The following is a 9,687-nucleotide window of genomic DNA, read 5'->3' as shown; positions in this document are numbered from 1 at the left end:
CTCTTTCTATGTTTCTTTTTGACGTGTCACACCACTTTCCCACACTATACTGCCGACTAAATTCTTCCAATTAACATATTTTTCATTCCTCTCGTATCTATTAGAGAGAAGTTTCCACCTCCTTATAAACGAATTTTTTAAGTTTATTAAGCGGAGAAAAGTGAGATGTAAATGGGACGTGCACCAAAATGAAGAAAGAGGAGCAAGGATTTAAAAAATTGGAAGCTATGTTATCATTTTCATTCTAAAAAAGATTTAAAAGAAGTGAAAGGAGTTTTGTCATGTTTACAACGTGCTATGAATTAAACCAATGGGCTGGAGTGGAAAGCCCAATCTGAGAGAACCCAATAGTATTTGGGCCTTGAATGGGCTGAACTGCAAAATCTTGTGGTTGGGCTTCTTGGAGGTTGGAAGCGAGAAATGCAATCTCAGCCCGAGTTTTGGCCAACTGGGTTTCTGCCACGTGTAATTGATGTTGTAATTGAGAAATAATTCCAACACATCCATAAACTGGATCTTCAATTCTGCATTTTGCCTCAAAAAACAAAGTTTCGGCTGCTTCGGGTCGTAGATGCAGAGGGAGTTGCTGATTATCAAATAAAATGATATCAAATTAAATTAAATACCAGAAACTCATAATATAGTTTATAAAAGAAGAAGAAGAGATTACATGGAGGAATTTGGCGACATTGCTGGCACCATAGATTCGATGAACAATGGCGAATCTTTGAGGATTGTTGGAAGGAAAGAAAGGGGAAAAGATGCAATCGGAAGGACATCTTCTTCTCAAATACTTACAAGCTGCACAACGACCAGAGATCATGCTAGAATCTTTGGATCGACAAATTTTGGAACAAAATAAGAGAACCAAGATTTTGATGCAGATTCGGTACATCTTTTCCCTCTATATATATATACATTTTATGGAGTGTTCTTTCACTCACTTCAAGCTAACGGCTATTTTTTTCAATTTAAAACTCCCAATCATTAGATTTTGGAAGGAAATGTTTGTGTGTGTATATGGTAAGAAGTTAATTCAATATTTTTGTTCCTAAATTATCTCTATTGTGGAAGGAAACTTGAACATCATCCAATACAATTCATATACATTCATACCGTGAGATTCATACAAATACAAATCATGTGATCTAAAATGAATTTTATCTCCTAGCGGTTAGACTGTAGACTGAGAGTAGCTCTTCCTCTATTATGAAAATGAAGCATCACCCAAAAAGGTTCGTAACATATCGTCGTCCCAACCCTGCAAATCACGAGAACATATGTCAAATAATTTAAATTTGTGACGAATCAAGAGTTTCCTATTATAGAATAAGATTTAGGGAAGCTTGCAAGAGGAATGAGTCACAAATCAAGAGTTTCCTATTATAGAATAAGATTTAGGGAAGCTTGCAAGAGGAATGAGTATGCATTGCCTGGGCAGAGAGGGTTGAGGGTTGAAGATCTTGCTTTGATGAAGCCTCCATTTCAATTCCATTCCACATATGAGAGAGCTCCATATCACCCATTTCGTCCCTCTAAACAACATATAATGTTAATCCTTATATAACCCTTTTGTAAAAATGTTAGAAAAAATATGAACTACTAAACGTACCCTTAAAGAAGTTTGATTGTGGTGGTTGTGCCCCATGAAGATCTCACTAAGAACATCAAAGCAATTTTGGTGTTCACCAATTTGATCTCCAAATGCAATGGTGTCATTACCTTCTTTTGGTGACACTAACACAACACCATTCTCCTCCACATTTTTGTTCTCTAAAACTTGGTTTGTACCTTCAAAATTCCCACAAAATCCCCCATTGTTGTGATCATGAGTAGCTTGGACATGATTGGCTACCCCATTATCATTCAACCTCAACCCTCCATTAGGGTTTTCATTTTCGATTGACACGAAATTATGATCGTTCCGAGTCGAACTCGAGACAAGCCCATTGAAAGGGAAGTTAGGTTTATTGAGGGTCAAAGAGTTTTCAATTTCAAGATTAGGGTTTGGAGGGGTGGGATGTGAGATATAATTGGCTCCCAAAAGAGGAGATGGGTAGTTTAAGGGAGCCATTAATTGTTGTTCTTCAAGCAAATATGGATGTTGGGATTGGAATTTTGGTGTGTATAATGGGGATTGAAATTGAAAGTGAGAAGAAGCAAAGCTTGATCTTAGTAAAGTGCAATCTGAATATATCTTCATTGAATTACAAGCTCCCTTTTCAGCAACTCGTTTCAAGAAAATTCTATACTTCTACATCCATAAACAACCCAGCTTAGATTCAATACTAAAACAAAGCATTAATTGTTAATATATAAAGGGCAAACCTGTAAATGGCTGGCAACATTTTCTCTAGTCAACCCAGGCACATTCATGAACTCAAGGATCTTCTTTGGAACTGCCTCTGAAAAGAACAAATTAAGAACATTAATGAGGGACAGAAATTTGGAGTCAAATTATAAAGGATCATAGACTTACTGTCAAGCCCTATTAGTCTAATGGCTTGTAAGAACCGGTTGTGAAGTGAATTTGTCCAAACCACCTTTGCCTTTCTTTTGGCAATAGAAGTTTGAGGAACCCTAGTTTCCTTTGCCTTCTTCGTCTTGTTCTTGGTTCTTTCCGATTTCGATAATTTGATGATCTCCTTTTTCGATGGTTTGTCGATCGAGAATTGTGGTCGGATAATTGTTCGTGTTTGTTTAGGTGTAATAGCATATTGCCATACTTGTTTGACATCATCTAGGCTTATTGGTTTGACCATGTAAAATGAAACACCCTCCTCTAAACTCTTCAATATGACGCTAGGTTTTTCATCAGCTGACATCACTGCAAACAAGAGTAGGGTTTGGTTTAATTTACTTGTTAATAATAATATTGTAGATTATGTAGATACTTACTGATAACAGGAAGCTTGAATTCTTTGGTTACTTGCTTCTGTAATTGAAGACCATTCATTTGAGGCATGTGGAGATCAGTCACAACAAGGTCAAAAAACCCTTTTTTTGCCCTTAGAGTATCAAGTGCTTCAATTGGGCTTCTCCGAGTCACAACTGAAATTTAAACACATCATCGTTCCAGTCCAAGCCTACCCTTAACAGATATGATTTGTTTTGACTCATTACATATTGTCTCCAGTCTCAAGATTTTAAAACGTTCTACTCTCCAATCAATGTGGGATTTCACGTAGAAAATTATAGGTTTGTGCATATTCAAACTATTATTAGAGTAAAGATTCTTTAATTGATGTGCAGTAACACATCGACTTTTCGTCCAACATTCTAATGGTCTTTCTAATCCCATGATAATGTTGAAGTCTTTATGAAAGATGGATCGTAAGCAAACCCTAAACCCTAAACCCTAAACTTTGGGAAAAAAGTGAGCATTTTTTAAACGATTAATAAATAAAAGGTATGAAAACCAATTGAAGTAGAGATGGGAGAAGAAAAAGAAAGAAAAACCTTGATATTTGCAGAGTCTAAGCATGGCAGAAACGACAGCAAGAGAAGTAGCATCATCATCCACCAACAATATATGAATATCCACCGACAACATTCTACTCTCCAAAACTGATTCACATCGCCCATCTTCTTCATCCATCCTTCAAACCCCACGCCCACGCCTTACCTTACCCCACAGATCACTTCATAATCTTTCGTTGATTACAAATTGATGAAGAGGATAATCATCTCAAAAACCAGAACCAAAACCATATATATATATATATATATGATATGATATGATATGAACATTACATGCAAAAGAATCCAGCCCCAAAGTTGACATCTAATGCAACTTACCAAACATATGAGGCTCCCACTTGGAGTTCCATTTCAAGAAGATCCGCAATCCTTTCATTTATTCCTCTCCCTCCTTTTTCCCTTTTTCTTTTTCATATCTTAACTAAATAATTCCATATCATTTTTTTGTTTTATTTTCCAAATAAAACTCCCATTTCCTCATGCATGCATCTAATTCTATCTCTTCCTTAATTACCTTTCACACTCCTAACTTCGTTTCTAATATTTATCTAACATTCGAATCCTTCTAATCTCACTTAATACTTTTGTCGTTAACTATATATTTCAAAATCACAACACTACTTATCCGATTCATATTGAAAAGATTAAATGTACTTAGTACCTTTATTTGAATTTAATGACGATTTAAATGTCTACCTATTTTAACTTATGTTATTCAAACGCAGCTTTTCGCTTGATCCCAAATTAGACAACTACGGTGGTTAATTCAAAATCTCAAGTTTACAAACAAGAGAACAAAGCCCGTAATTCAAAATCAAACTTGCCTACTACTGTGAAGCTCAACCGACTTGCTCGACATCCTAAACCGATTTGGGGAAAATATGCGAAGTTCTGTCAAGCCATATTGCATCGGGCTCCAGTCCGGGATAGGACCAAAATCTCGTCTTGTGAACTGAAACCAACGTGCCATCGTCAGCCAAATGAAAGTGAAGTTCAGCAATGGTGGCTCTAGAATCCCGAGAGATCTCTGATCGTAGATCAAAAAGAAATTTCATTTACAACTTTTCTTTGGTTTTGTATGAATCATCATCAAAAGTGGATTTGATTTGGATTACAAAATTCATTTTCATTATATAATAATAATAATAATAGAGATAATTTAAAAATAAAGTTAAATGTCGCAATCAAATTAAACACATAAATTATTACAAAATGATGTGTTGCATAAAAAGAAAAAGAAAAAAAGGAACAAGTGGGAGGGAGGGTATGGGTTCAAGTGTAGTGGACCTCGTCTGTCACCTACATAACAGACACGTGGTTGGTTGACGCGTTTCCGCGGGAAAATAACCAGTCGTACTAATCCCTATTCTGTCACCCACTCTCGGTCACAGTCAGTTACCGTATCGGTATCGGAAATTCGGTTTTCTTTCATTAACTGTCAATTAAAAAAACCGTGTGTTGATTTGGAGTTTTCCGCCACGTCACTCGAAGGTGTTCTTTTGTCTGCCTCTGTAACCCCTTTGCCACGCTGTCTCCTTCACTGTCACTCACTTCCGAACCCCCCAAGAACTTTCCTCTTTTTTCTAATCTCTTTTCTCTTTTAATCCTTCTTAATCAATTCTTTTTTAATTCTTATGTGTTTAATTAAAAAATTTACGAGATTTATAGAAAAATGCGTATGTAATATTTTCTTTAGAACACCACGGTCGATCCATAACATCTATTATAGAACTAAATATAATGTTTTATACCCATGATTTGAATTGAGATTTGAAATCTAGATTTAGTATTGTTCCAACGTTCTTATCTTATCTATTCGTCTTCAATTGCTCTTAAAAATGAAAATTAATCCGACAGAATATGATTAAATTTAAAATTAATTGAAATATATTTTTTTATAAAATTATTATTTAAAGAAATAGGGGTGATAAGGAAGTTTCTATGTAAGAGAATGGATATTCTAATCCTCGTTGCCCCAATGGGTGAAGAACAAGTAGAATGATACTAAGAGAAGATGTAGAATCTTCGATGGTGAAGTTTAACCTAAAGAACAAGTCAAAGTGACACATGTCAGATCCTGAAGCTGACACATTACCTTTCTATTTTCATTCTCCAGAGATTTTTTATTTTTTTTTTATTTTAAAGAAACTTTCTTTTTTTATATTTATTGAATTAAAAAATAAAAAAGAAAGGAGAAAAAAATCCAAACCTGTTGATGCCGTGGGCAGCCAGAACAGGGCACAGCCTGGCTCCTTATCAGTTAACTCCGTGTTTCAGTGTTCATGTGTTGCTTTCAGTTCCAATTCTCAATCCAAATACACCAAACACTATAAAACTATCATCCTTCTCTCTTCCTCCATCAAACCCATCTCTGATATCTCGAATTTCATTTCTAATTTGGATAATTTTAACTTCAATCACCTTATCCACTTCCAAAAATGGAATCTTTTTCAACTTTTTATGAAGACTACTTCTCCAGCTCCGAGAGTAGTACTTGCCGGCGGTCCATATTTTCCGACAAGGAGCTTATGTTAGCGGCGAGCAATCCCAAGAAGAGGGCCGGTAGGAAGAAGTTTAAGGAGACAAGGCACCCTGTTTACAGAGGCGTCAGGAGGAGGAACTCCGGCAAGTGGGTCTGTGAAGTGAGAGAGCCTAATAAAAAGTCAAGGATCTGGCTTGGCACTTTTCCGACGGCGGAGATGGCGGCTCGGGCTCACGATGTCGCTGCCATGAAGCTTCGAGGTCGCTCTGCTTGTCTCAATTTTGCCGATTCTGCGTGGCGGCTGCCGGAGCCGGCATCTGCTGACGCCAGGGATATTCAGAAGGCGGCGGCGGAGGCGGCGGAGGCATTCCGGCCTGCAGAATCAGATGGGTCTTCTGTTGATGACTCAAGGACGGAAAATATGATGACGGCGGAGACGACGCCAGAAAACGTGTTGTACGTGGATGATGATGCAATTTTTGGGCTGCCGGGATTGTTGGAGGATATGGCTGCAGGGATGATGTTGCCTCCACCTCAGCATTTTCGTGATGACATGGATTTTTATTCTGACGTGTCATTATGGAGCTACTAATATACATAGTACTAAATTCTCTGTAGCTTTTAATGGTGTTACATTCAATTTATGTACATAGAGACTAGAAAGAAAAAGAGTGTTTTTTTGGAATTGAAATAGTAAGAAGCACATAATGTGCGGTTGACTGTTGCCCCTAATAGCATTATTACATTCAATGAGTACTTTCCCCCACTTACTTTGGTTGCTACCTTCTTCTTTCTCTTTTTAGTATGGCTTCTATCCAAACTCTTTTCTCTATGAAAGCGATATCTCTTCATCATACGATGCAAATTTGAGTTCAAAAACGTCTCTCTCTTCCATTTTTAGCAGCTTCTTTGCTGCCAAGCCATCCGTTTTTTGTGTCGAGATCTTCATCAACTCCCAAGTCCGTACTAAAATGGCTACAAATCTAGAGTCCGATGAGAACCTCTCCTTAGTAGACGTGTTTTAAACCCGTGAAGCTGATGACACTTCATAACGGGATAAAGCGGACAATATCTATTAGTGGTGAAAACTGGGTTTTTGTTCTTATCAAACTTTGTATACAGTAATGAAGGAAAATGAAGATTCATCTGAAGATCTCGTAAAGAAAATTGGGTTTCAAAATGATATTGTAAAGCAAAAAAAAAGGATATCCAGCTTAGTGTGTGAAACAAACAGCAAGCAGCCACATGTGAACTGCAGAATAACATAAACTGCTGATATCAGCAAAATATTTGGATGTTTACAATGGGAATAACTGGCCTGGTGCTGTGGGGCTTTTTCTGATGACCAACAAATTTCTCAGGACCAAGAAGTAAAAAACAGGGCGAGAAGAAAAGAAAACTTATTGGTCCTGATATTCAAATACCCTTATACAAAGAACATTTCAGGGTAACATTGCGCTACTCACCAAGCAACACCAGAAAAAACAAGGGAACCTACCATAGTGTTGATGAACTAACATTCAAATGAAATTGCTTAGAGAAATTCCTCCATCTGATTACTCCGCTTTCTTGAGAAGTGCAGCAGTTCTAAATTCAGCATCGTCCCTCACAAAACTCCACCAAATATATGAAAGAGGAATTGAAGTTGCATGCCAGAGTGCGTGAGCATCCACATATCCTGCATATGGAGGGAAATCGAAGGCCTCCAAGAGCATCGCAACCGCCCCACCAAAGACTAACATCCACAACTTGCATTGCGAGGGATGGCGAGAAAGAACAGCCCAAACCGCCCAAATGAGAAGTTGAGTAATGCTCATCACCAGGCAGACCTTAGTATTCAGACCTGAAAGGTAGTCAATTAACTCGAGTCAAATATCTGAGACCAGCAAAAATGTTATTCTTCCAATCCCAATGAGAGATGGAGTCGAGTAGTTCATTCATCTATTTGAACACAAGACCTGATCAGATCAATAGGCACCAGAAGTTCTGACCATAAACTTTTCTTTAGAAAAGGCTTGAAAGGATATTGATTGTGCAAGTAAGAAAAACATGTAAAATAGGGAAATAGTGAACTTGCTTGACAGATAAGAACCACCAAATCTCACCATCATATTCTCTTCTAGGATTGTTAAAGAGACTGGTGGTAAAAAAAAACACAACCCAGCCCACCGCAAGAAGATATTGTTCTCTTTAGGTTTACTCTTTCGGACTTTCCCTCAAGGTTTTTAAAACGCGTCTATTGGGGTGAGGTTTCCACACCCTTATAATAAATACTTCATTCTCTTTTCTAACCAATGTGGGATCAGACCCTTATAAGAGTATAGAAGCCTCTCCCTAGTAAACGCATTTTAAAAACCTTGAGCGGAAGCCCGAAAAGAAAAGCCCAAATAGGACAATATTTGCTAGCGGTGGACTTGGGATGTTACAAATGGTATCAGAGCTAGGAGGGGTGGATTGTGAGACCTCACATTGGTTGGAGAGGGGAACGAAACATTCCTTATAAGGGTGTGAAAACTTCTCCCTAGTGGACGCGTTTTAAAACTTTGGAAAGAACGCTTCCAATTGAAACAGCTAAAGAATTGATGTATTACCATAATCAAGTTTGTAGAAGTTGAGATATAAGATGTGGGTTGTCACGAATGAGATAATTGGAGCAGAGACCATAACTCTAGCAGCCTCAACCCTCACATTAAGGGCTCGCAGTATTGCTACAATTAGGGAGAATCCAATAAATGCCGCAGCTGAAGAACAATCCAGCTTCTCAGTCAACTCCACATCTCTACAAGAAATTTAACTCAAAACATCATAGCAATGCAGATAGTCAGTTAGAAATGTATAGAAGTAGAGCATATGGTAGGGTAGATCATCCTGTCATTAGTAAAACCATGTTTAAGGGATATAAACTAAGCTTTATTTTATATATTCAGGGCCACCTCTTGAATTATGCTAAAGCAGCAATGTCATAAGAAATATGTAGCTTGTTAGGAGAAAAAAATACACAACCAAGGATTAAACTATATAATAGCTGACCTAGAGTGAAATGCAGCATTCCAGAAGCAAGAATTCATAGCTAAGATTCCATAGATATGCCACAACCCTGTATACTCATAGTAGGTCTTCTTATTAGGCTTCAATGGAAGCTTGTAATATATAAGAATGAAAAAAGAAATCCAGCCATGAAATTGCACGGCAAGATTGAGGCTAGCAAGAGCAACTGCAACTGGCTCCTACCATATCAAATGCAAAGTTCAAGATAATAAGCAGAAGAACAGCACAATAGAGAATGGATTTGGCAGCATCATTTACATATGAGGCGTAGTCATTGGGCAAACCTGAATGCCATAGACTCGCCTAAATGGCCATTTTCCATGGTATTTGACAGGCTTATCACCAACATTACTTCTTTCTTCCTCCCTAGCAAGCATGCAGTGGTACCTACAATCGGTCTGGCAGTCCCACTGTTTCCAGCGTAAATACAAAGGTTCCTGCAGATACCATGGACCATCCACAGGCTTCCCATCCGACGAGAATTTGCAATGTTGAAAACATTTGTCGCCAGCACACCCAGATTTCTCACACTGCACCACACAATCCCTGACAAATAATAGCGAAGCAGGTTTACTGAAGTGCAGCATTTTCTCTCCATACAGAGAATGAGAAATGAATCACTGTGTTCCCACTCTATCCAAAATCCAAATCCAAACCAATGTTTTAGGTCAAGATTC

General features: G+C 37.8%; 3 protein-coding genes across 3 annotated transcripts; 1 reads left to right on the top strand and 2 right to left on the bottom strand.

Moving 5' to 3' along the window:
* Positions 1 to 1,207: 1,207 nt before the first annotated feature.
* Positions 1,208 to 3,598, bottom strand: LOC111785887 (two-component response regulator ARR14-like). Its single transcript, XM_023666246.1, has 7 exons — positions 3,460 to 3,598; positions 2,899 to 3,051; positions 2,480 to 2,827; positions 2,329 to 2,405; positions 1,613 to 2,254; positions 1,434 to 1,535; positions 1,208 to 1,261 (listed from the first exon to the last, which is right to left on the bottom strand). The coding sequence occupies exons 1-7, from the start codon at positions 3,596 to 3,598 to the stop codon at positions 1,208 to 1,210; spliced, it is 1,515 nt and encodes a 504-aa protein (XP_023522014.1).
* A 2,250-nt stretch (positions 3,599 to 5,848) lies between these two features.
* On the top strand, positions 5,849 to 6,744 carry LOC111785889 (dehydration-responsive element-binding protein 1A-like). The gene has a single exon (XM_023666248.1). The coding sequence runs from the start codon at positions 5,919 to 5,921 to the stop codon at positions 6,552 to 6,554; it is 636 nt and encodes a 211-aa protein (XP_023522016.1). The 5' UTR covers positions 5,849 to 5,918; the 3' UTR covers positions 6,555 to 6,744.
* Positions 6,745 to 7,182: 438 nt separating this feature from the next.
* On the bottom strand, positions 7,183 to 9,675 carry LOC111785888 (post-GPI attachment to proteins factor 3-like). The gene is made up of 4 exons (XM_023666247.1): positions 9,295 to 9,675; positions 8,993 to 9,189; positions 8,554 to 8,741; positions 7,183 to 7,805 (listed from the first exon to the last, which is right to left on the bottom strand). The coding sequence occupies exons 1-4, from the start codon at positions 9,595 to 9,597 to the stop codon at positions 7,519 to 7,521; spliced, it is 975 nt and encodes a 324-aa protein (XP_023522015.1). The 5' UTR covers positions 9,598 to 9,675; the 3' UTR covers positions 7,183 to 7,518.
* Positions 9,676 to 9,687: the final 12 nt, after the last annotated feature.

Source organism: Cucurbita pepo, unplaced genomic scaffold (assembly GCF_002806865.2).
Source record: "Cucurbita pepo subsp. pepo cultivar mu-cu-16 unplaced genomic scaffold, ASM280686v2 Cp4.1_scaffold000805, whole genome shotgun sequence".
Lineage (NCBI taxonomy): Eukaryota > Viridiplantae > Streptophyta > Magnoliopsida > Cucurbitales > Cucurbitaceae > Cucurbita > Cucurbita pepo.
Note: the sequence above shows the minus strand (reverse complement) of the source record. Positions and strands in the feature narration are given on the sequence as shown.

What these genes read in the sequence shown, in the direction of transcription:
- LOC111785887 (XM_023666246.1), bottom strand. Translation starts at nt 3,598, where the DNA reads ATGGATGAAGAAGATGGGCGATGTGAATCAGTTTTGGAGAGTAGAATG. An exon ending in ATGTTGCCAGCCATTTACAG is followed by an intron (nt 2,255 to 2,328) that starts GTTTGCCCTTTA and finishes TTATGGATGTAG; the next exon opens with AAGTATAGAATTTTCTTGAA. An exon ending in ACAATCAAACTTCTTTAAGG is followed by an intron (nt 1,536 to 1,612) that starts GTACGTTTAGTA and finishes TATGTTGTTTAG; the next exon opens with AGGGACGAAATGGGTGATAT.
- LOC111785889 (XM_023666248.1), top strand. Translation starts at nt 5,919, where the DNA reads ATGGAATCTTTTTCAACTTTTTATGAAGACTACTTCTCCAGCTCCGAG.
- LOC111785888 (XM_023666247.1), bottom strand. Translation starts at nt 9,597, where the DNA reads ATGCTGCACTTCAGTAAACCTGCTTCGCTATTATTTGTCAGGGATTGT. An exon ending in GGCGAGTCTATGGCATTCAG is followed by an intron (nt 9,190 to 9,294) that starts GTTTGCCCAATG and finishes TTGATATGGTAG; the next exon opens with GAGCCAGTTGCAGTTGCTCT. An exon ending in CTTCTACAAACTTGATTATG is followed by an intron (nt 7,806 to 8,553) that starts GTAATACATCAA and finishes ACTACCTTTCAG; the next exon opens with GTCTGAATACTAAGGTCTGC.